The sequence below is a fragment of the Trichoplusia ni genome, chromosome 9, assembly GCF_003590095.1.
Source record: "Trichoplusia ni isolate ovarian cell line Hi5 chromosome 9, tn1, whole genome shotgun sequence".
Classification (NCBI taxonomy): Eukaryota; Metazoa; Arthropoda; class Insecta; order Lepidoptera; family Noctuidae; genus Trichoplusia; species Trichoplusia ni.
Genome location: NC_039486.1, coordinates 2,187,547 through 2,210,742, shown reverse-complemented (window position 1 = coordinate 2,210,742; position 23,196 = coordinate 2,187,547). Strand labels below are relative to the sequence as shown.

Genomic DNA, 23,196 nt, shown 5'->3' with positions numbered 1-23,196 from the left:
AAATACCGCTTTTTTTCGTTGTTATAACTTATTCCTTTATTTAATCTTTTCTTTTTTTTCTATTTGTCAACAGAACGCAAGCTATTCGTTGGCATGTTAAACAAGAAATTATCTGAGAACGACGTGAGAGCGCTGTTCGCGGGGCACGGCGCCATCGAAGAGTGCACCGTGCTGCGAGACGCTCAGGGCCAAAGCAAGGGCTGCGCCTTCGTCACCTTCGTTTCCAAGCAGGCTGCTATTGCTGCTATTAAGGTAAGGATACTTTAAACGTAAGCATCTAATTATATTGTAAAAGGAAAGACAGCGTGCTGCTGGTGAGTTTGTAGAGCTTAAGAAGCAGTGAAGGGTGGGCCATACTGGGTGGGTGTACAATGCAATTTGACCTCGAATCAAAAAATTGGCAAGTCTTTACTGCTTATTCAAAGCTTTGGGTGTGAAAAAGTCATCGTGTCATCGTTATAGGACGAAGAAGTTAAGGCTTAAATTATATTTTTTTAACATAAAATAATCAACAAACTTTAAAAGTACTAAGAAATTATTAAAAATATCCTCTGACGTAAAAACCACAGCGTCGTGCGCATTGCGATTAACAGTCACGTACAACTAGCGTCAAAATGTGGTCATAACTTAACTATAATAGAGCGAAAACAGTACACGCAGGAATAACAGTACTATATACCGAAAGAAAATAGTATACAACCTCATTTGTAGTTATACAGAAATACGACAAGCAATGAAACAAATTACGAAGCAATTTACAATTGTGTGTGTTCATACACCCTCAAACATTCCCCATTACTATTTTAATTGGGAAAAGGAGATTAAATACATACAGATTACTCTCATAATGCGACGCTGAAGGTTGTATGGTATGATATTACTGTAACAAGCTATTCATGTGATGCGAAAGCCTCTTTCGCTGGCTGTATCAATGCGGGACCTAATTGGCTGAAGCATAGCGCGAGATTTATATGGGCAGAAAGTGCATGGTGTGACTTAAAAAAAAAGTATTCGTAGTTTTATATTTCTGCGTATTCAGTAGGTCTGAGAATCGACCAACATCTATTTTTCATACTCCTAAGGGTTAAGAGGTGCTCACACTAAAAAAAATATTATATTTTATGGGCGAATTTTTTGTTTTTATTTTTTATATATCTAGTAATTTATAATAATACCGATAAAAGAAGACATATTCAAGAAAATTAATCAACAACGTTATTCGTCGTTTTGCATTTACGAAACCTTTGTTCCCTCAATATTGAACCCATACACCAATTTCCCAATACATTTTCTCACGCTAAACTAATAACCTTCCAGGCGTTACACCACAGTCAGACAATGGAGGGCTGTTCAGCACCGCTGGTCGTGAAATTTGCTGATACACAAAAGGAGAAGGAACAAAAGAAGCTCCAAGCGATGCAGGCGAGCCTGTGGGGGCTAACAGCGCCGATAGCGCCGGCGACGTACCTCGCGTCGGAGGCTGCGCTCTCGCCGGCGACGCAGCTGCAACTGCTGCAGCAACTGCAGGCGGTCGGCTTGCAGCAGCAACTGTTGCAAGGACAGGGCTCCACACTCTTACAAGGTTGGTACACACTACACGTTCGACATTTGAATTTACTTCGTTTGGTACGCATGGAGTAGATTTTTATTAAGCTTTTTATAAAACCCCTTTTGTTAGACCTCTTTGATAACTTTTTTATACTGCTTTGACTGTAAATTAGCAAAACAATAGTGTTGGTATAATGAGTTGTTTCAGGCCAAGTTACGTAAATATAACAACGTAACTATTAAATATAGTTAACTTATTATTAAGTATAATTATAGATATAAATAGCCTTCGTATAATTTCTAGTAATACCTATGACAAGCATTCTTCCTTCTAATAATAATACGATTAAACTTATGTTTATGTTTGTTCGAGTCAAGTTTTATGATTCAAAGTGTAAACAAGATGAAACGGTCCACAACTTTCAGCTTGTCAAGTAATGACTCAGTGTTTTAATGATTAATTTAGCCAATTACACATTGTTTAATTAGTGTTATACTCGCTTTTATATTTTCTGTTTCCTTTTAACCCAATTCTACCTCTGTGGTGTTGACCGACATTCAATGTTTACTTTATACTGTCATCGGATGTGTTCAAGTCAAAATGAACTGAAGGAACTATATCATTAGTTTCATAATGGGTTGGAAATGGAGAGATGTTTTAAGCTCGCTAAGATAGTGAAAAACGTGTTTTATAACACTAAACAGTTTTGCACGTTTATGAGGAACAACAAGGAAAATAATACAAACGTTTCGTATACCTAATTTGGTACCAAACTAAAAAGACAGTGACACATTTATATTTTGATACCTACCGTTAAGTATTGTATACCTTACTGCAAAAACCCTCTACAAAGACTTTGCCACAAGAAATAATAAAATATCCGACCGTACCGAGACAGATCTGTCAACACCACGTCCCTCCTTACTTCCATATTTTAATTTAATCCTCACTTTATTTTTATTTACGCTACCCTTTTTTTGTTTCTTGTCCACATAGGTGTTAACTATCAGGATATCGGTTTCAATGGTGCAGGCCTGAGCGGGAGCACCGGCGTGGGGTCTTTAGGTGGGGGGGCAGCGGACCAGCTCGGGGGCCTATTAGCCCCCGTGTCGGTACAGAACCTGGCCGCGCTGGCGGCCATGACGCAGCCCCCGGTCGTGACGCAGGCGGCGCAGATACAGCCCGCCGCCGCGCCGCAACCCGCTGCGCCACCATTGTGTAAGTTTTATTTCTGGTTGACGAAAGCACTCAACTATACTCCCGAAACAAACGAAACATATGGTGTTTCAAGGTTTTAGGAAATCTTTTCTTGAACGTTCCGGATGACAAAAATTGTTCCGAAAAAAAGGTTTGGTTTATCTCCCGTTTAAATCTAAATAAATACATAAATTTTTCTGTCATTTTTATGTCTGAAGATTCTGATCCTTTAAAACTTTAAAGGAAACACGCAATTTAAAATAACTTAAATGATGCTTAAAACCTTCACCTTCTTTACACTTCGTCTTTATGGAGGTGAGATAATCTCAAGGCAGGCAAACGAGTTGTGGATAATAAACACAGATTATCGTTAAAACTGCTACCTCAATAAAATTACCAGTGATGTCGCCCACGTGGAATGAATACGATGAATTCGAATTTCGATCATTTCAGCACAAATTTTCACCTCGACAAATCCCCCACTAATTGCAACCTGCCAGAATCCGTAATTGGAACCCATATAAGTAAAACGAAAAAAAAAACATGTAACGATCTTTTTGTCCGCAAACTTTCCTATTTCAGGTTTCGTTTCGACTTAAGTAAAAAAAAGTTAATTAACGATGAACATTTTTCACACTTCAGGTCTTCTCGGGAAGACTAACATCACAGGTAACAATGCAATGCAATAAAACGAATTGTGTGTTTTGACATGGAATGACAAGTCTCGATAGCTTCGTAGATTCATGTGATAAGTGACGCGACCAGCCATAATATTGAAAGTATCCTGATAATAATAGTAACATTATTGTTTAAAGATCTTACCTCAGTTCTGAATGTTATGATAAGCTAAGACAATTTTCTACTAATATCATAAGCGACCTCTTGTAAGGTAGCTTCCTACTGGCTTATTATCACAGAACATTACACAGCATTACCTTCTTAAAGAATACCATATGCTTAACCTACTCAACTGCCAACAACAAAATCTAAAAGTAAAAACATGCATCGCATTTCAAATCATCGAATAAGTTAACTTTGTAAGTTACTTTTTTTTTCATGCATTTATGTATTTTATAATCGTTAACAATACAACACTGTCATAGGTCGTTTTTATACATTACGCGGCACCGTTCTAGCATTTACATAAATTACACAGATTATACAATGAACGGTCTTAAAATATGTATGGATATTTTATTGTTTTATCGGATACACGTACCTTGTGGACAGTTGCAACGAGAGACTGATTGTTCACTTGACAGCCAAGGTTACAGACTTTGTTCTCGGAATAATGGGCAGTATGTGTATGCATCATTTATCACATGGATCTAGAACTTGCCTGGTATGATTTCTATGTTGGCATTGTCTAGGCGGAATGGTCCGCCATCGCTTGCTTTGCAAAGACTGTATAACATTAAACGGTAACAAAACGAACTGTGTCTATGTAAATATTGTCCGTCAAAAACTAATTTTAAAACGAATTGTCGGTACCTAGAGTTCAAATTGTTTGGGAATTTGTAACCTAATTAAATATTTTAATATAAACGCTTGGTATTTGCTGTACATGATTACGTTCGCTTTTTGAATTGGCTTGTTAAATATAATTTAGATTATTTTAGATGAAACATTCCGTAGTTTGATTTACGTAATCATGAAATACAGCAATGTTTTAATTGTGCGCGAAATATCATGTTCAAAAATGCGTTCAGAATTCGGTCCTCCACAAATTATTGTTCGTAATTTGATGCAATGGTTTATTTTATTTACCTATCAGAATCTCGTGCTTCTTATAAATAAAAACATACTTAATAATAATTGTAATTATTTCCAACTTCGTGTTAATTACTTTGTACATCAGTAGATATTCATGTAATATTAACAATTGAATGTTTCTGCATGAGAGTGCTAAAAGACTAAAATTTAATTTCTTTTTTTTCGTGAGTGTTATGTTTTTATTGTGTTTTATCTGTGTGTCTGAGTACTAATATTGTCTGACACTGTTATTATGGCATGCAGTGTATGTAGTTTATTTTTAAATTTTAGTTTGTCACAATTTGGAATCCAATTGTTTTCTTTTTATATGTATTAGCATAGCGTAAGTAGTGTGTAATATTAATTATTATTAGTAACCCAAATATACATGAAAATACACGTAACTTTTTTTGCAATATTATTTTATATGAAGCGAAAGGAATTTTTAACTGCATTAAAACATTACAGTTTTACAAAGTTAACGCGTAATGTTTTTGACGTTATAACCGTAATCCTTTGCCGTTTAATGTGCAGAGTTAATAAGGCTTCTCTAGAATTTCAGCCCTTAAACTAATATGAATTTTTAGCTCTTTTAAATTTAACGTCAGTTTATTTTTTTCTGCATTACAAGTGTTTATACAAGTCCTTTGCCTTGTTTTTTGACTGTGCTATGTTTTTATATTCGGGTTTCTAGTAAAATATTTGTAGAACTTTTTCAAAACTTTTGTCTTTTTAAAAACTGTATTTCGTATTAGTCATTAGCATAATTAACGTTTAGTAAAAATACTGTGAAACCGTAAACGTGTCACTCTCTAAATAGAAATAAATGAGTCTGGTAACATTATACTCACAGATGTCATTAATCATTAGCTCAAGAAACTGTAAGATTTTAACTAGGTCATTCAATTATTGAACGAAATATTCAACGTAGTTTCAAATACCTCTTAAATTTGCAGCAGTATTTAATGCAACCTATATGGAAAGAAATAAAAATAAATATTCTATAATATTAAATAAAATAAAAACAATCACTCAAGAACTGGAGCGTGACATGGCGCGAATTTAACATTTATAACATTATTCCAAATTCAAATAGCTGTCAAACGATATCAACTTGAGAATGTATAATTTTGTTATCTTGCAGGGTCCACAGCTGAGCCCTTGGGCTCGGCGTACGCGGCGCAGTTCGGCACGGCTTTCGCCGCGGCCCCTCTGGGCTCTGTGCTAGGTTCCGCAGCTGCCGCGGCCGCCGGAAAGCAGGTTGAAGGTACGGGTAATCTTTATTTTGCTGGTAAGTGACAGACGTAGGAAATAGCCAGCAAATTTTCAGGAGCTTTATATCTTCGCTTAAGGAAGGCGGTGCTGGACAATGTAGCTGATTGGTGGCGGCAGATCTTTATTTATAAGAACAGCGCCATTTTGATTTCTCTCTTATTCCGATGAACTCGACCAGCTCTCTACTGTTTTATGGTCCAAATACGTCCGACTACATTTTAGGTAATGCAGCCGAAGATTAATGTAATAACCAGATAAACATGGATTCACAGACCCTGCATGATAAGCAAAAAGAACCAACAATCGATGGTTTCCTGCAACCAATTTGGATGTTCATAAATTTTTGGACGTGCGCCAAAATTTGGCTAATCGCCAATTTCCTGTTCCAACCGTTCAAATCGGAATATTGCATTGTTTTTTTATGTTTGTTATCATTAAAACCTTATTTTGTGACATAACAATGTATGTGTGAATGTATGTAAACATGTATGTTTGTTCGGAAGGGAAACTTCACACGTTTTCAATGCACAGCCGATTGCTGTATGCCGAAATGTCTGTTGAATTGTGTCCCAGCAACGGTCGATTTTGTAACATTCTACTTTATGTTTATGACAGAATTTATACAGTATTGTGTGTATAACAAATTTCACTAGATTACATTAAACTTTATGTTGAATTGTACGTGTATTCAAAATCCACTTAATATATTGTATGTAACAATCTTCATTTGTCATTGTTACAATCTGTATTATGTAACTAAACCTCTCCCACTAATTCAATTATTATACATTTCGTTTTATCTCTAACCGCTGGGTCATTCGGCAGGTCCGGAGGGCGGCAACCTGTTCATCTACCACCTGCCTCAGGAGTTCACGGACACGGACCTCGCGTCCACGTTCCTGCCGTTCGGCCACGTGATATCGGCCAAAGTGTTCATAGACAAACAGACGAACCTGTCAAAGTGCTTCGGTTTTGTCTCGTACGACAACGCCGCCTCCGCGCAGGCCGCCATCCAAGCCATGAACGGGTTCCAAATAGGTACAAAGAGACTCAAAGTTCAATTGAAACGTTCTAAAGAACTATCGAGACCGTATTAAATATTCCAGAACTGGTTCCTAGTGAATTTACAAAAAAAAAGAGTAAAAACAAACTTTGCAAAGAGGTTGTAAGATTCCGAACGTTTGTTGTGATGTATCCGGTGCACTTGTACTGACGTAGTTTGGTAAGGTACGTTCGTAACGGTCGAGTCCACGTGCACAGTTGTTAACTAAATAAGAATAAGGTTAAGGTTTGTGTCAAAGGATTTATCGTTTCCAAAGTATTCCCCAAATTGTTTATTATTATAATTATTTTTTTCTTAACATTTAAGTTTTAGTCACATTAAGCATAAGTTGAAGGGTCGATACATTTTGTAGACGCCAAAGAGCTGGTAATTGTTTAATAATATATATCTTCAGCAAAGTGACCGGCGAGGTAATTGTTTATCAATATACAAAGATGTACGTTTCATCATCCAAAGTGTCTCTTGGTACTAAAGTGCCGAGTAACGATAAGTATTTGCTTATACACCGTTAAGTTCGTTAGAACAATTATAATTATTATTATTTATTACAGTTATTTTTTTCTTTTATTTTTATGTTACCAACTTGATAGTTAATTGTAAACTAATATAATTAATGTGGCCATTGTCAGTTTTGCAGTCAACCTTTTTCGTTTAAAATTTTAAGTGTTTAGATTAACTATATGATCTCAAAGTGATCAGTGTATTTATTGTTTACAAATACTTGTCTTGTTGTCAAATAGTGTACTTAACATGCGTGGGCCTGTCGGGACATGGTTCGCGGCTCGCCCGAGTAAAACCTTCATCCAAAGATATTTCATACATTTTACAGTCTGAACTAAAAGAGGTTGTCTTTGAAACTTTACAATAACTTGTTGCAATGGACCTCCGTGACATTGCGTGAATTGTTCCACGCATAGTAACGATGTCCATTATAAGAATTTTTCAAACCATCGCATCGTAAAATATTTGAAATATCTGTTCGTAATAAACTTAACTTACTATTGTGCTTGTTTTGTGTAATAAATGTAAACTCTTACCACAGTCAAATAACATTTTTTTTTACAATTTAAACACATCGAACACTGGCCCTTTAGTCAAAAATTTTTGTTAGTATAAGTATTTAATTATAGAAATATTTTCGTATGTAAGTTTTGGTATATCATTCATCTTCTTAAAATATGTTTCTATTTAAAATACTGTTCGTCACTATTTAACTAATAGTCACTGGCACATTTTGATTGTTTCATAATTTTGTAATATTTATGGTTTATATTTGTAACGGAAAAATACCGCGTCTGCTCAATTCCGAATCGATATCAAGTTAAGATTATAAGTGCGATAACTAACTACCCTACTTTCAGCAACCATTATAATTATCTATCTGAATAAAACTATCTGATAATCCGATTTTGAAAGTAATATTGCTATGTATCAAATTAAGAAGAGAACTTCAGAAAGGAACATGAAACGACATTACTTAACCTTGAAATAGCAATCGGGCTAGAATGTTGGAAATGTGGTTTCAGGTTTCAGTTGATAAGAACCTGCTTTTAAACACATTTATATAAAAAGGTGGATCTAGTTTGTTATCTGTCTCAAAATACGCATATTAGGCCGTGTGATCGCTGGCCCGTGAATTACACCTACCCACATGTCTAAGTACCAACTTACGAGTCTATAGGTAAATAGCCAGGAAAAGAACCAAGAGATTGGTTTGACCTTTAAAAAAATATTAACGGTATTTTTCCGTGACACTAACCATCAATATATAAAACTTACCTTCTAATTAGCTATTAAATTAAGTATTAATTACATTTATTTCTTGAATATGACCACTTTTATAATTACGAAAACGCTCAATAGGTGAAAAAATAAGTAAACTTTTATTTACCACTGGGGGAAAACTAGTTTATTTAATTTTTTCGTTTACGAAAAATGTTTAAGTTTACAATATAACAATTATTTATAATTATTTTTGTTAATAACTTGTGCCAATACGTTTGTTTCAAAAAAGCTACGACCAATCTTAAGTCTAAAGAATGTGGATTTTTTTAGATGTAATTAGTGATGTACAAAGTCAGTCTTGCATCAAGACGAAGTTAGCAAGACGAGAGACAAGGCGGAAATATATTATCTATTTATTTGTAGATACAGACGAGACTACTTTTATATAGTTTTTTCGTATTTAGATGTCCTTGCTTTGCGCATCACTAATCATGATTTATCTTCTAAAAGAACTGATGTAGAGAGAGCATCATTATTATAATAACTTAATTAAATTTAGTTGAGTATTATTACTATATTTAAAAAAAGTTTATCAAGATGGGTCTATATTTAGTTTTAATTTTAGTCAACGTTTTTGATGTCTAATGAAAGACAAAATCTAGACTGAATAAGTTTCCTTTTTAGGTGTTACAGCGATACAATTTTTGTCTTGTGATTCCTTTTAGTAAGTTCATTAGTCGACACTGTAAACATCTTTTTTCATCGTCTTGCAATTATTATTTTCTTGTTGTTAAGGTAAATAAATTATTATAAAGGCATGTACGTATTGTTAAAAAATGGAACATTGGGAATATTGAAAATAGTGTAAGTGGAGCTGATATCCTGGACACGACCACTCGTATAGCCTCTTACAGGTGCGTGAATGTTACTGCGGGATCTGTCGCACCGGCAGTGCCGGCGATCTGTCTGAACCAGTCTGTAACGACTGCCAGAGGATATCGAGAGGATCGCTCGCACCTCGCTCGGTGTGGGCGGCCTCGCAGTAACATACAGGAACCTCCAACACGTGTGATCTAGATAGACGTCAAAATATTGTGAATAGAATTTTTTACCTACAATTTTCTAGGTGTTTGACGGGGAACCTTATTGTTGCTATTGCCTAAGTTTTCACCACCAAATGATTGGAAGAGCGTATAGAGAAAACTTGAGGCATTTTCATTTGAGAGAAAGGTATTTTCGGGTGACCGCTCGGTTGCCAAAAGCTTGCTTCTATCGACGAATTCGAACCAATTCGTGGCGATCGAACAATAATCGATATAAAATCATTTATTTGTAACTTTTGAGATGCATTCTTTTGAAATGACATTAGCGTACAGTTGGTTCGAATGTCGGTATATCTTGTCGATGAGTTAGTATGTCGTCAGGAGCCTGCATTGTTACCGATGAAATGCCATAAGCTTAATTTTCAAGCTCAATGTTTTTCCTAAGCATTTTATATCAATGTCGCCTTGGATGCTTATAAATATTGTTTACCTATTAAACTTAGTATGTAAAACCAGAAAATGTAAAAAAATAATATTTTTATGACTTTTTTGCTGAGACGATCTTTTAGCAAATATCCTCCATAAAAAAAAAACAGTCATTTTATTGACACAAGGTTTTCTTGAAAACTGAGGATTGAAATACCCGATGCGTCTCTATTACATGCATTATATATGCCCAGATTCTTAATTGAGCTTTGGACTATTATTTTTGATGATTAGATAATTAAATTACACCAATTAATTTACGAGTTGGCCGACTTTTGAAGACTACCTAAGTACACCTATGACTGTACAACAATTGACTTGACTTTTCTTTTCTTTGGATTGGACATATTTATTAATTTTCTTTATTTTTAAAACAGCTGAATAAAACAGACTTGACTGATAACATCCTGAGTCTTATACAACGGATTAGATCAATGACAATCATAACGACGTTTTACATTAAAAAATACAGAATCTGGGTGTGCTATGCAATTTTTTTTTATTATTTATTATTATTTTTCAAAAGGCAAAGTATAGCTTGATAGGATTTATCGAGTCACGGTATGTAAACAAGCATATCTAAAATGAAGCAAGAAAATAAAAATTATTTTTACATTCTCGAGGCACCACACTAGATATACAATTGGTATGAAAAATTATAAAAGAACTGTTTTATACAAACACCCGTTTTGTTGATATGAATGTAAATAAATGTCAAGTTAAAAAAAAATGTGTGTTTATTTCTTCTTATACCTACTTACTACTACTGAACCCTGTTTATCGACAGATGTCGATGATAGATATATGCTTCATATTTGGATGTTTCAACTATTTAGCTTAGACGATTCATAAGATACAGCCTGGTCAGTGGTGACAGACCGACGAACCGACAGCGGGGCGACAGCATTTTATAAAAGCTACACTACACAGCACCCTTTTGGGTACGAAACCCAAAATGTAATTGTAAAATTATGTAACATAACCTTCTTTATGCCTAGGCAGGGTTATGTTTAGAAAAATCTCAATAATTTACTACAGTAGGTAAAGAGATAAAACACAAACATACATAATAAATAACCTCATTTATTTCTACGATTAATCATTTCCGAACTTCGCCGACACTTTGCCTTTATACAAAGCCTCCTCCTCATCGTCGTCATCGCTTTTAGTAATGGTCGGTGGGTCGATTCCTTCTAGAACCATCTTCACTGATTCTATCAGACCATTGTCGTCGGCTAAAGGTAAGATGTCACATATTAGAGGAGACTCCACTCCTAGTATGTAGTGACAAGTCCTTGGTTCGAGTAGGTAGAGGGATACTTGAGCGGGGCTTGAAGAGTTCTCGAGGCATTTCAGTTTTACTTCGGTTTGACGTGGTTTGCCGGTTTTGTCGCAGATGTCGCCGTTTGAGTAGAAGTGGGAGACTGATGTTCGGTACTCTGTAAAGTAGTAGCCATTCACATACACGCAGATACGAGTTATAGGCAAGAGAGGTTCGATAGCATGTTCATTTGACGAAAACCTATATGCATATAGACAAAGGTGACCAAGAGTTAGTTCAAAGTAAAAATTCGAGACGTAGGCGCCACAATAACGAGACTGAAGTGGAGCTGGGCAAGCCGCTTGGCCAGACGAAGTGCCGGCAGGTGGACTAAGGCGGTGACAGAATGGTGGCCAAGACAGGGCAAAAAAAGCGTGAAGCGCGGGTCGATGACATGTCTCGGGTCGTGTCCGGATGAGGCTAGCACAGGACCGTAGAAATTGGCACGAGAAAGGGGAGGCCTATACCCAGCAGTGGGAGGACAAAGGCTGTGGATGATGATGATGAAAATAGGATTTACGTACCGATAGGTTTAGGCGCCTTTCCCTTGTTATCTTTGATCCATTCGATATGTGACTCCTGTTCAAACCGGCCCAGCAGTAAGGTCGTCTTCTCACCATTCCGGTCGACATGGTACTGGAGCACATGCTTGCCGTAACAGAACTCGTACTTCCACCACCCTGTACCCTGAAATTGTGTTATTTAATTTATAATATAACTAAATAGCAATAAAGTTCAATTTCGTATCAACTGTTTTAGCTGGTGACACTAGATGGTAATAATACACAACAACCCTCACGTTAGTTAGTACATTATATTTAATGCATCTGGCGGAGGTTAAACATAAGTTTTAACTTAATCACTTCCAAGCATCATCTGCCTAGGCTTTTCCTAACTATGTTGGGGTCGGCTTCCAGTCTAACGAAAAATCAGACATACAATATTTCGTATATTATTACTTACGCCATTCAGACAGTTCTCGCCGTTCAGGAAGGCTCTGGCGGGCGAATCGTCAGTCATAACTGTTAAAGGTTTCCTTTCCAACAATTGAGTCTTGCTGTCTTCCACCAGCTCCTCATCTTCGTTCAAAGGATGAAGTTCAAACTTGAGATGGGTTTCACCATCCTGTAAATGTTATTGGAGTTAATTTCTAAATCAATTGTTGTTATGTACCGTAACCCGTTATAAACGATTAAGGGAAAATCTAGATTGACTGTATTTACCGTATTTATCTCTTTCTAGAGTATCTTTCTGCTCTCTTTTAGAGAAAAAATATAGGAGTAGGACGAAAATTATAGGGGTAAATAATAGATGATTTCCGCTTCTCAGACCTACCCAATATGCTCATAAAACATAAGAATTAGTCAAGCCGTTTCGGAGTAGTTTAACTACAAACACCGCGACGATGATATTTATTCCGTATATTTTCTTGTACAAACTTGAATTATTCTGGTTTACAACCGAATTCACAATAGAAAAACCCTAGTTACGAATCCAAGTATATACTTGCAAGTCATATAGATTTGCGTGCAATCATTCTTAAAACGTTCGTACTTACCAGCTTACATTCACAAAACAAAGATAAAATGCAACTACGTACTAAACATGCTTAAATAAAAACAATTCATATAATTACCTTATCAATTTTCTCAACTTTCAACACGGCTAGTACATCCTTAGGATCGTTATCCTGAATAATGCCAACAAAAAGGTTAAATAAGCCGCTAGGTACTACACTACAATATGGGCATAGCGAGGGTATAATAAACTTTGGTTTAGGACATCAAGACTCCATGAAAAACCGTGGTTCAATCGCAGAATCAGTATATTGTCGGGAATTTTGCTACGCCTTTCTTCTTCATACAAGAGCACTTAGGAAATAGTGAAGTGTCGACGATTTTGGTGCCGCGCAATTTATTTTGATCTTGAAAAGTGCTGCTAAGTTTTAAATGTAGCAACCGATTGGGATATTTTTGTTGTAGCAGTCATGTCATTCTTTGACAATTATGCATCGAAATTCATTTTGATACTTGCGTATCCCACAAAGTTGCTTTTCGGTTGATGTAGGAGCACTCAGCATTCAGATACTTATTCATTTGTAAGAAAATATACTTAGGCCTAGGCTTAAGGCTTTTAAGATATTCAACAACTTTTGTTTTCGTTTACCCAATGATCAAAAAACAAGAGACAAATATCAAGGAAAATCTCTTTAAGTAATTAACGAAAAATCCTTTCATTATAAATATTGCCAGTGTTAAAAAATATAGTTTAAACGCGGAACTATGCCCATATTATAAAGAAAATGTGATTACTGATCTAAAAAATTATAAGCTTGTTACACTACAAAAAGATTTAAACAAATTCTGATGCAAATGCAAATGAAATAACTATAAAAGGTGAAATGCACTCTTGTAATGGTGGATCACGCAAATGGCACACAGTGGCAGTGATTGCATACACACATCAATGCATAAATATAAAGGATGCGGTTTAGGAATATTGAACTTTATTATGTGTGTGTAAAACTTAAATTAGAAAAACTGAATATGCGATTTAAGAATATTGATCTTTATTATGTGTAAGTATAACTCAAATTCGAAAGGCTCGATTTATTTTGAACTCTTGTCATTGCTTAGTGTAAAATTGAAATTAAATGTTAAAATAATTAGATTCAAATCAAACATGTGTCTAAATGCCAGTAATCGACTCCATATAGAGATCTTGTATATGGATGTATGTGGTACCTAGCTTGTCAAAAGAAAATGCAAGATAAAAAACTATATAATATAAATGAAACTAACATTCCAACTTCAAAAACAAACTACCTACCTACTTGTAAGAAACGCTACTTTAAAAAAGCAAGACAACAAAACGCATTCTCTAACTTACATTGTTCATGCGGACAGTCTGATGATGGAACCTCAGACTGTCGACCTCCATCTTCAGAAGACTCCTTGGTTTCTTCGGCGCCTCACCAATAGGTAAACAGTCTATGATGTTCTCGCTAACATCTTTTGGCTTAAACTGAGGATGTTCGCAGAGTAAGGGAGAAAGTATGATGATTTCATATTCGCAAGTTGATGTCTCCTTAAATGAGTACACTTCGTGTTTTCCGTGACTGTAGCAAACGTACAATACTTTGGTCAGTCGCGATTTACCGCTCAAGTCGCAAAGAGTACCTGGAATTGTCATGAAGAATTTTTATTGAGTTTATTATCTATATTTAGTGCTACTGGCAATTCAAGGTTAAGAAAACTTTGCCTTAATTAATGCCTTTCTATTATTTTTTATAAAAAAAACTAAAATATGATGATACCTAAAAGGTTATAAGAATATTACCAATCATAGATATGAAATGAAATGAAGTCATTTAACCTGAGAGGAGGACATATTGTCATCAATCTAGAATATAATTTTCTGAAGTTCAAAAAATTGACATCATCGTATTTGCTAACTAACAGGGATCATAAATCACATCACACTCCAACCCTTATTTAAGTTCTCCACTAAAACCAAATATTATCTTGTATCTAAAGAACCACGGGGAAATAAACAGTACTTACCTTCATCTAAGATCATTTCCACTGCAGGTAATTTAACACCATCCACTTTTGTGGTGCGGTAGGGGTCTTTGGATTCCTGGGCGGCCTTCACTTGTTCCTCCAATTTAGCATGCTTCTCTGTATTCCAGTGGCCCAGATAATACTCTTGAGTTCTTAATTGTTTACCTAAAATTCGATCAAGTGTAAGAAATTAATATAGTTGTGATTTTACTTCTATGATGCTTATCTTATGGTGTTTCAGGAGACAACAGCTTTGATTGGACATTCCACATTTTTACAACCCTCACACAACAAATAGTCTTCAACAAAGTAAAGTTTCATAATATTATATTACATGACACCTCAGACAATTGACTATTGTCTCTCAGACTTTTGTCACATGGTAAATTACATTAACCCCCCCCCCCCCCCTAAACAAGGATTAAATTCCTTACTGTGGGATTTTTTTTTAACTATATATGTAATTGTTTGACTGGGCTTATTACCTTCTCGCTCCTCATGATACTGCCTTATGTACCTTCCGTGGCACACTTCATAGCTCCAGTAGCTTTCCAGCCGGTACGAACAGATCTTTTGTGAGAACAAAGGCTTCAGCAAGCTCAGTGGTGAAGGTCCATCATAATCTTCAATACTTTTGGACTCTTTGGCTTGTAACTCAGGAATATGACACTCATACTCCTCTTTATTTCCCGTTTTTACTTTAAGAACCTCTTTTTTTGGAAGCTGGAATACAATGGTGACACAAATGAAATAAACATGTGTAAGTACCAGAAATTATGAATAATTTCATCATCATCACTAATGATGATTCTAGATCGTTGGGAGCAGTTGGGAGTAAGTATACTGATGGCTGAAATGCTAAATGATATTGATTAGATAGTTAAAAGTAAGTCAATATTATTAAATACATTCAAAACCTTGAATGTTTCCATTCTCTAATCAATAGTTCTAGAAAGAACTCCTCACTTAGCCAGAGGTGCCATCATTGTTCGTAGCAAATACTTCAAATAGTAAGTAAGTAATCAAATAACATTCGTGGCGATTGTATTATGCGCTGATAAGCTACAGTCTCGTAGTAGGTACATATAACCTTGGTATTAGTACTCACCTCAACTTTCTGAACATCCCCATCGACTAGATTCTGTATGTCAGTACTGCCGGGCCAGTTGATCCCAAATAATATGCTATCATCGAACCCTTTAAAGTCATGTTCAATACACAAAGCTAATTTCACAACACATAAACAAATCACCCAGCTACCCCTCATTTTACACGTTTATTAGTTCATAATACGTTAACTTATTCAATAATATTTTACTATTTGCTGTACAATTTGTACATCAGCAATCGCAAACAAATTGAAACGCGACTAAATTAGGATGTATTGGAACTGTTTTATCGATCGGGTAAACTATTGCTATTAAAATTAGTTGGTTGTCTGTCGAAATGAGTTGGAGAGCTGTCATTTGTGGTCAAACTATTGATTGCGTTCAATGTGTTGCAATAAAAGTTAGTTTGAAAATAAGTTCTAAAATATTTTTATTTATTTTATTACCTCACATTTAAGTATTTATTTATATGTCTTTTCAGATACGAGATTCGTCGTTTACGAAAAAAATACCGGGTCTATTTAAAGGGCGTAGACGGGTTGAACATGCAGACGCCCTAATAGTAACTCTATTCTAGTCATAGTTCTAGTGAGAGTTCATCTACCCGAAATCATTCACCCCTGCTTGGAGATCAAACAAGAGAAATCTAAAGTAGATTCAGAACTATTGTAAACTTTGTGTTAACGTGGTATGGTTATTGTACTGCAAGATGCAGGGTAATTTCAAAAATTCATTGAAAAAATACGGCGCCTTCTTTTCTACACTAAATTGTTTCCAAATGGATATTATTATCAATTATCACATAGTTTTATATTTAAAGATAAAAAGCCTTGTAGCAGAATTTGACCCGTCTCATGACACTGTCTTTTTGTCGTTGTCAGCTGTCATCAGTTCTTTGTAAATTTTGTGAAAATGGCGTTCAGCTTTCCAGCCTTTTCGTATATTATAGCGTTAATTATTGACGCATTCTTAATATTCTTTTCCATATTCCACGTGATTGCATTTGATGAACTAAAAACCGACTATAAAAATCCTATAGACCAGTGTAACAGTCTAAACCCGGTGCGTATTTATTCTAATAAGGAATGCTACCAAAGTTCAAAAGAGTTCAGCAACTAACCTATTTTATTGTTATTTCAGTTGGTGTTACCGGAGTATCTGCTGCATTTATTTATAAATGTGTTGTTCTTATTATCAGGAGAATGGTTTTCTCTCTTGATAAACATTCCATTGATTTTGTATCATCTACACAGGTAAGATCTTTGCATTGTTTAGGTTATGTTATTGCTATATCAGGGGCGTAGTAAGGACAAGGTCTAAGGAAAAACAATGGAGCAACACCTTGAAATGAAATATGCGTTGAATCCAAATTCATACCTAATTGGAGCCATGTTTGGAGTATCTCTGTTATCAGTATTTAAACATAATTAACCTAAAGAAAAAAAAACAAACATTTGCAAGTCATATCTTAATGATTCAGTTCTAATTTAATCCAATGACAATCAGAGGTTTGACTAATCAGTTAGGAAATATCATTAGAATATAAAATTTTCTTGAAAAGACTTTATAAGTCTCAAATTGTGTTGCAGGTGTAGTTTCTAGATCTGTAAAGCAGAAAATATGATAACTTAATGACCTTTTTATCAGTATAGAAAAATTGCAATCACATTAAAAAAAATTAAAGAACACTTTTAAAAATGATGTCATATATTACCTTTGAAGAAGACACTTTCAAAAATATGTGGGTAATATTATTATACAGATACCATATTGTAATTAAAAAAAAACCCAAGCTTTTAATAGTTTAGTCAAAGACAGAGTTCAGTTTAAATAACAGATTCTGAAATTTTTGGCTCCCAATAGGAACCTTAAACCAAGAGAAATAAGTTTTGGAAAATGTATTTATTTTTTTATTAAATGCTTTCTGCTTAATTTTTTGTTGATAAATTAACAGAATAAAATGGAGCTGCTCTTTGTTATGTGATATTGCATATAATATTATCCTGTATTAATCCTCTGTTAGGTCTAATATGTTACTAAACCCAAACTGTTCATGTTTCAGATACTACACTCGTCCTGTAATGTCTGGCCCAGGTCTTTATGACCCAACCAGTATCATGAATGCAGACGTGCTGACCGTCTGCCAAAGAGAAGGCTGGATCAAACTCGCATTTTACTTATTATCATTCTTTTTATACCTTTATGGGTAAGAAGCTATTTTTTTGTTTACTTACACATACTAATATGATATTACCTAGGTTTATGCACAGCTATCATGGCAAAGCATTCATGGGTGATTTGCGGCCGCGTCTTGTAGGGATATCTAAGTTTCCCCCCACCTTGGCTTTGCTTTTACCCCAAAACAAACGGCAAAGTAATGAAATCGTCTCGGAAACGGCGCGGTCGGGAAATATCGGTTTTAGTAAGAATGGTCTATCTTTAGTAAATGCCTTAATTCAATTGCATATCTCACAATCTGCATTTTATCAAGACTTAATAAAATCCTTAATATTTATTGGATTATGTTGGGTAGGCCTCTTATTTTAGCTCATAAATGTGTCTATCAAGCATAGATTCGAAGTACCTCGTTTTGCGAAGTAATCATAATAATGTTGTTCAATCACAAAATTCATTCATTCACATTGTACTTCGAACATGTCATGAAAAATCTGTTTGCTTAAATTACTTAATTTAAAGATTAATCATCCTTTTACACCATAATTTAGAAGGATTGATGTTACCTGGATAATAACCTGTGTCTATTTATTAGTAAAAGCTAAAGAGCATCTCAATCTAGCTATCTGTAATCTTGATTATGATGATAAATCTGTCGAAACGTTATTTCAAAATACAATGCGTCATCATTTCTGTTATCACACCTGTCAAGCAACAATGGCACAATTTAATAGGCCCATGATAAGGAGGTAATAATACTTGTAATGTTGCCATCACCAAAATCTATTATGCTCAAAGCGACGCTCCGTAATTGTAGATATGGAAACAAAACAGCACGTTTCTTTTACTACAATTGAGTAATTGACTGAAAACAAACTAAGTAGTCCGTCAGCCACGTTAATGTATGCACACGTGAATTGTGAATAATCTTGGGTGAAGGATACTTAATGGGTCATTACTTTACACAATAATAAGTATTGTAAAGAAACTACGTAATTCTTTTGTTCATCAAAGACAAGTCAAACAAAAGATGATATATTCATTCACAGCCAATTTATACTTAGTGAAAAATACTCAAAATAATTGACCAAGGTTTATTTTGGTAACAAGTTCAATCATCTTTTATTTTTAGTACAATCTTAACCTTTTTTTGCTGTTGAAACATCTTGACGATAATATGTCTTTTCCGCAGGTCTTTATATCTATTAATACAAACAAAGGTTCAATTTTAAATGAAACCTTTTTTTTGTTCTCAAATTTATTTTTTGAATATACAACACTGTACCTACCGGTAAATCAATTATTTTTATTTTAGTTCATTGTATTGAAATGGCTGCGTTCATTAGAATTAATACATACACACCTACAAGGCCTACTAAAATCAGTAATTAACCACCATCGAGTTTAGTTTGTTTTTTTTTTCGTTTAAAATGTAGACCATTAGGTATAGGGCTTTGTATTCTCAGTTTGCGGCGCCTATAATAGGCGAAGTTGTGTGATTTTTTTTTCAATAATGACCTATTTTCTCTTTGTTACAGAATGATCGTAGTGCTAATTGCAGCATAATCGACATCGAATACATTAGTCACTCGTTCCAATAAGTCATAATTAATTTATTGTTAGCGCCCTGCGGTTGTATCGTGTGTCCGATGAACAAGGAATGTTGTATAGTTGAAACTTCGCAGTATTTTGATAATAAAAATTATTGTATATGTTATTGTCTTATTTCTTGCAGACATACCTTAACCTAGGGCCTCATGCCCGAAATGCTGTGTGCCTTTAATAATGGTATAGGTTTCCAAGTCAAACCCACTGAGCAGAAGTTCGACGCCGTCTAGAACAAGCTATGGTGTGATCCATGAAGGTGGGTTCCGAGTCTGTGTCGCGTATGATACATACATATTATATTGTTGCAACAACAAAAACTTACGACCTAGTTTTAATAAGAAACTACTGGACCAGAGCTGATGTTGAATTTAATGGGACCAAATTACAGCTTTTTCACGAAAGAACCAAATCGGACTTCCAAAGTTCCAAAGTCGGTATCCAAAGTTATGAGGTAACAAACATAAAAAAAAACAGACGAATTAACAGCTTTTTGAAGTCTGTTGAAAAGCCAATCCTAAAAATAAAGGTAAACAAACAAAGTACTTTTATATAATGGAGCTATCTAAATAACATGAGAATATATTTGCAATCTATAAAATACTGTTTGCTTAGTTTAGATATGATTGAACTAATCTCGATACTTCTATTAGTATTAACTAGATAACGTTTTATTATTATGTCACCGACGCGATATATATTTTTTTTTAAGGACAAAAGGTGATCTTATTTTTTTTTGTGTCAAAATATGTAAGTCCCTAGGTACTAACTTTTCTATAAATTATTCCTATTGCGATAGAGTTTTCTGTTATGCTTACCTATCGTATTAGATATGTAGGTTCCTACAACGAAAGTGCAAATAAACCACAGCCTGTTATAAATTATTTAAAATAAATATGAATAGTATCATTGTATAGCAATTGATATAAGTTATAAATAAGATTAAACACACATAATAGTTGATAATAGATTAAGTAAATATTAACACCGGTGACTCCATACTGTCAACAATTACATAAAATGTAGGACAAATGCTTACGTATTAAGAATAATAATAAAAGCCATAAAAGGCAACAATTAAAAATGTGATTAACATTTATTTTTAACGCAGACAGTTTATTTATTACTTGACGTAAGACACGCATTTGCACTTATTTTTTTTTTTATCTGACAGATGTAATTCACCGTAGGACATACGATATTGATAGATTTTATTTTATATTTCTCGTTAGCTTTACTTATGCTTGGTTCTATTGTATAATAAGTTAATCTATCCAATCTTAGAAACTAACTTAATTAAACGAACTTTTAATTTATTATAGATGTTTAAATATTACGCGCCAAAGTTTTAAGAACTAATTTATGGATTATTGACATAACGAAGTCAGTAGGCAATAGAGAACTTCATTGTTCTCTAAAAACAAGGCTGTTTTATACAACATATGAGGCTAGCCTTGTATGTATGCTGTATAAAACAGCGTTTAAATAAGACAATTAATTCAAAATAAATGTAACTGTATCGTCAGGTTTGATAAAAGGCGAGCAGGCAGAAGATATTACTCACATGACGGACTGAGTGTCACGGAAAATATCTCTTCAATATAGTAAATTTATTGATCAGAACGACACGACGCCACCTTGACGTGTATTTATAAATCATCAGGAAAATAAATAACTTATTTGATATGTAGGTAGTCCATAAACAATGGTAATTTTTAACACGTGCAGGTACCTAGGTACATACTGGAATCGTACGTTTATCTACTATTTTGCTTAAATTAAGTTTTTTCCTCAATACTTACGAAAAAATAAAATTTCCCCAAATATTATCTACGCTACATCCAGGAAAGACTAATTCGGCAGAAATTTTACTGCAAGCCGGCTTTTTTAGTTATCCATAAATAAACGATTTACCGTAACTGGAATAATTGCTAGGTATTAGGTGCATTTCAGGTGCGTTTTGCCAGCGACATCATAAAAACACTAAAGTACCTCTTGCTCTGGAATCAGAGTTGCTTATTATATTCGGGAATAGACGGAGAAGAACACTTCATGTAGAACCGTCTTATCACAGTACAGGTAAGAGAACTAGTTCATGGTAAAGACTGAATTTGCACGGAGAGCCGAGTGGCCTAGGTCACTACGCCAGAATCAGAGTGCGCGATTTGGGCTTCGATTCCTGAGTAGGACAAGCTTTTGTACCATCCATGAATGCATGCGACTTGAATGTTTGTGAAACCGATACACAGGAAGGCACAGAAAAAATAAAGATAATTCGTTATTTCCTACATTAACAGTAAGGGCGCTTAAACCGCCCTAAGTTTAGTTAAGCTTTGTAGATAGGTAGGTATATTTGACTGGCCTGTTGGTCTAGTGGTGAGTGACCCTGACTGCTATACCGGAGGTCGTGGGTTCGATTCCCACCCAGAACAAATGTTTGTGGGATGAGCACGATCATTTGTTCTGTGTCTGGGTGTAATTTACCTATAAATGTATGTATTTAGAAATATATAAGTAAAGTTTATCAGTTGTCTGGTTACCATAACGCAAGCTCTGCTTAGCTTGGGATCAGATAACCGTGTATGAGTTGTCCCCGGATATATTATATTATATGCTGTGCCGTATTATCCATAAGGCACTTTATTAGGCCAGTGCCTAGGGGTCCAGCACTACCGATGAAATAAAAAAACGGTAGAAGCCCACATTATTGACACTATGCATCTAAAAATACTCGATAAATTTTTCAAAGAATGAAAATAACTCGAACCAAGGGGGCCCCCACTCCTTTTGTTGCCTCGAGGCCTCGGGGCCCCTGGGCCCCTAGATCCGGCCCTGGGTATATGATCGGGTGAGTTTGTTAAACTTTATACCAGTATGTAAAAATATTGGACAAACTTTACACCCACGATCACAGGTCAGGCCTCTTATCAAAACCTGTTAATTATTACATATGTAATAGTCACGTCGTTTATAAGATATCTCGCATAGTTTACTTAAGGCTTGCCGCGCACACAATAAATATATTTATCATGATAATGATTTCATAAAAATATATTGGCAATGTTGTCATTTTTTGCGGTCAATACCTCCGAGAGCGACACACAACATTTTAGGCTCTTAAACAAGTTGCTTCCCTACCCGAACAGCTCTTAGTTGTTCTTATACAGCGTTATTGTGTCACCATTTCATTTAATCCTTGCTACATACGGGTATAAAGACAGCTCACAACTGTGAAACCAGCCTAACAAATGATATGTAATTTCTAGAACATACAGACAGTTGTCACAGGATGAAAGTTCACCGATAATGAACAAGATTCATTGATTCTAGGTC

General features: G+C 34.9%; 3 protein-coding genes across 10 annotated transcripts in view; 2 read left to right on the top strand and 1 right to left on the bottom strand.

Moving 5' to 3' along the window:
• Positions 1-10,820, top strand: part of LOC113497152 (CUGBP Elav-like family member 1) — a 340,295-nt gene extending 329,475 nt beyond the window's left edge. For 4 of the 6 annotated variants that reach the window (XM_026876556.1, XM_026876551.1, XM_026876557.1 and 1 more), the window contains 6 exons: positions 74-252; positions 1,318-1,582; positions 2,546-2,767; positions 3,389-3,415; positions 5,643-5,789; positions 6,599-10,820. In XM_026876556.1, the coding sequence (XP_026732357.1) occupies positions 74-252; positions 1,318-1,582; positions 2,546-2,767; positions 3,389-3,415; positions 5,643-5,789; positions 6,599-6,870 (1,112 nt within the window). In that variant the 3' untranslated portion in view covers positions 6,871-10,820. The remainder of the gene's footprint in view (positions 1-73; positions 253-1,317; positions 1,583-2,545; positions 2,768-3,388; positions 3,416-5,642; positions 5,790-6,598) is intronic. The other 2 variants (XM_026876552.1, XM_026876554.1) reach the window with 2 other exon arrangements.
• Positions 10,821-11,153: 333 nt separating this feature from the next.
• Positions 11,154-16,395, bottom strand: LOC113497153 (endoplasmic reticulum lectin 1). Of its 3 annotated transcripts, none has more exons than XM_026876559.1 (8): positions 16,083-16,395; positions 15,460-15,697; positions 14,975-15,139; positions 14,301-14,590; positions 13,048-13,101; positions 12,375-12,536; positions 11,936-12,098; positions 11,154-11,514 (listed from the first exon to the last, which is right to left on the bottom strand). In XM_026876559.1, exons 1-8 carry the CDS (start codon positions 16,239-16,241, stop codon positions 11,186-11,188), a joined length of 1,560 nt encoding a protein of 519 aa, XP_026732360.1. In that variant the 5' UTR covers positions 16,242-16,395; the 3' UTR covers positions 11,154-11,185. The 3 variants fall into 3 exon arrangements, with proteins under 3 accessions (XP_026732360.1, XP_026732359.1, XP_026732361.1); XM_026876558.1 differs by having other exon boundaries at positions 11,154-11,529; positions 16,083-16,394; XM_026876560.1 differs by lacking the exon at positions 13,048-13,101 and having other exon boundaries at positions 11,154-11,529.
• Positions 16,396-16,963: 568 nt separating this feature from the next.
• Positions 16,964-19,973, top strand: LOC113497157 (protein cornichon). The gene is made up of 4 exons (XM_026876563.1): positions 16,964-17,145; positions 17,224-17,336; positions 18,146-18,289; positions 19,797-19,973. The coding sequence occupies exons 1-4, from the start codon at positions 16,996-16,998 to the stop codon at positions 19,822-19,824; spliced, it is 435 nt and encodes a 144-aa protein (XP_026732364.1). The 5' UTR covers positions 16,964-16,995; the 3' UTR covers positions 19,825-19,973.
• Positions 19,974-23,196: the final 3,223 nt, after the last annotated feature.

Excerpts from the sequence above, each read along its gene's own strand:
- LOC113497153 (XM_026876558.1), bottom strand. The coding sequence starts at position 16,241 with ATGAGGGGTAGCTGGGTGATTTGTTTATGTGTTGTGAAATTAGCTTTG. Across the intron at positions 14,591-14,974 it reads GGAAATGATCTTAGATGAAG|GTACTCTTTGCGACTTGAGC; the intron begins GTAAGTACTGTT and ends TGACAATTCCAG. Across the intron at positions 13,102-14,300 it reads AGACTGTCCGCATGAACAAT|GATAACGATCCTAAGGATGT; the intron begins GTAAGTTAGAGA and ends GGCATTATTCAG.
- LOC113497157 (XM_026876563.1), top strand. The coding sequence starts at position 16,996 with ATGGCGTTCAGCTTTCCAGCCTTTTCGTATATTATAGCGTTAATTATT. Across the intron at positions 17,146-17,223 it reads AGTGTAACAGTCTAAACCCG|TTGGTGTTACCGGAGTATCT; the intron begins GTGCGTATTTAT and ends TTGTTATTTCAG. Across the intron at positions 18,290-19,796 it reads TTCTTTTTATACCTTTATGG|AATGATCGTAGTGCTAATTG; the intron begins GTAAGAAGCTAT and ends TCTTTGTTACAG.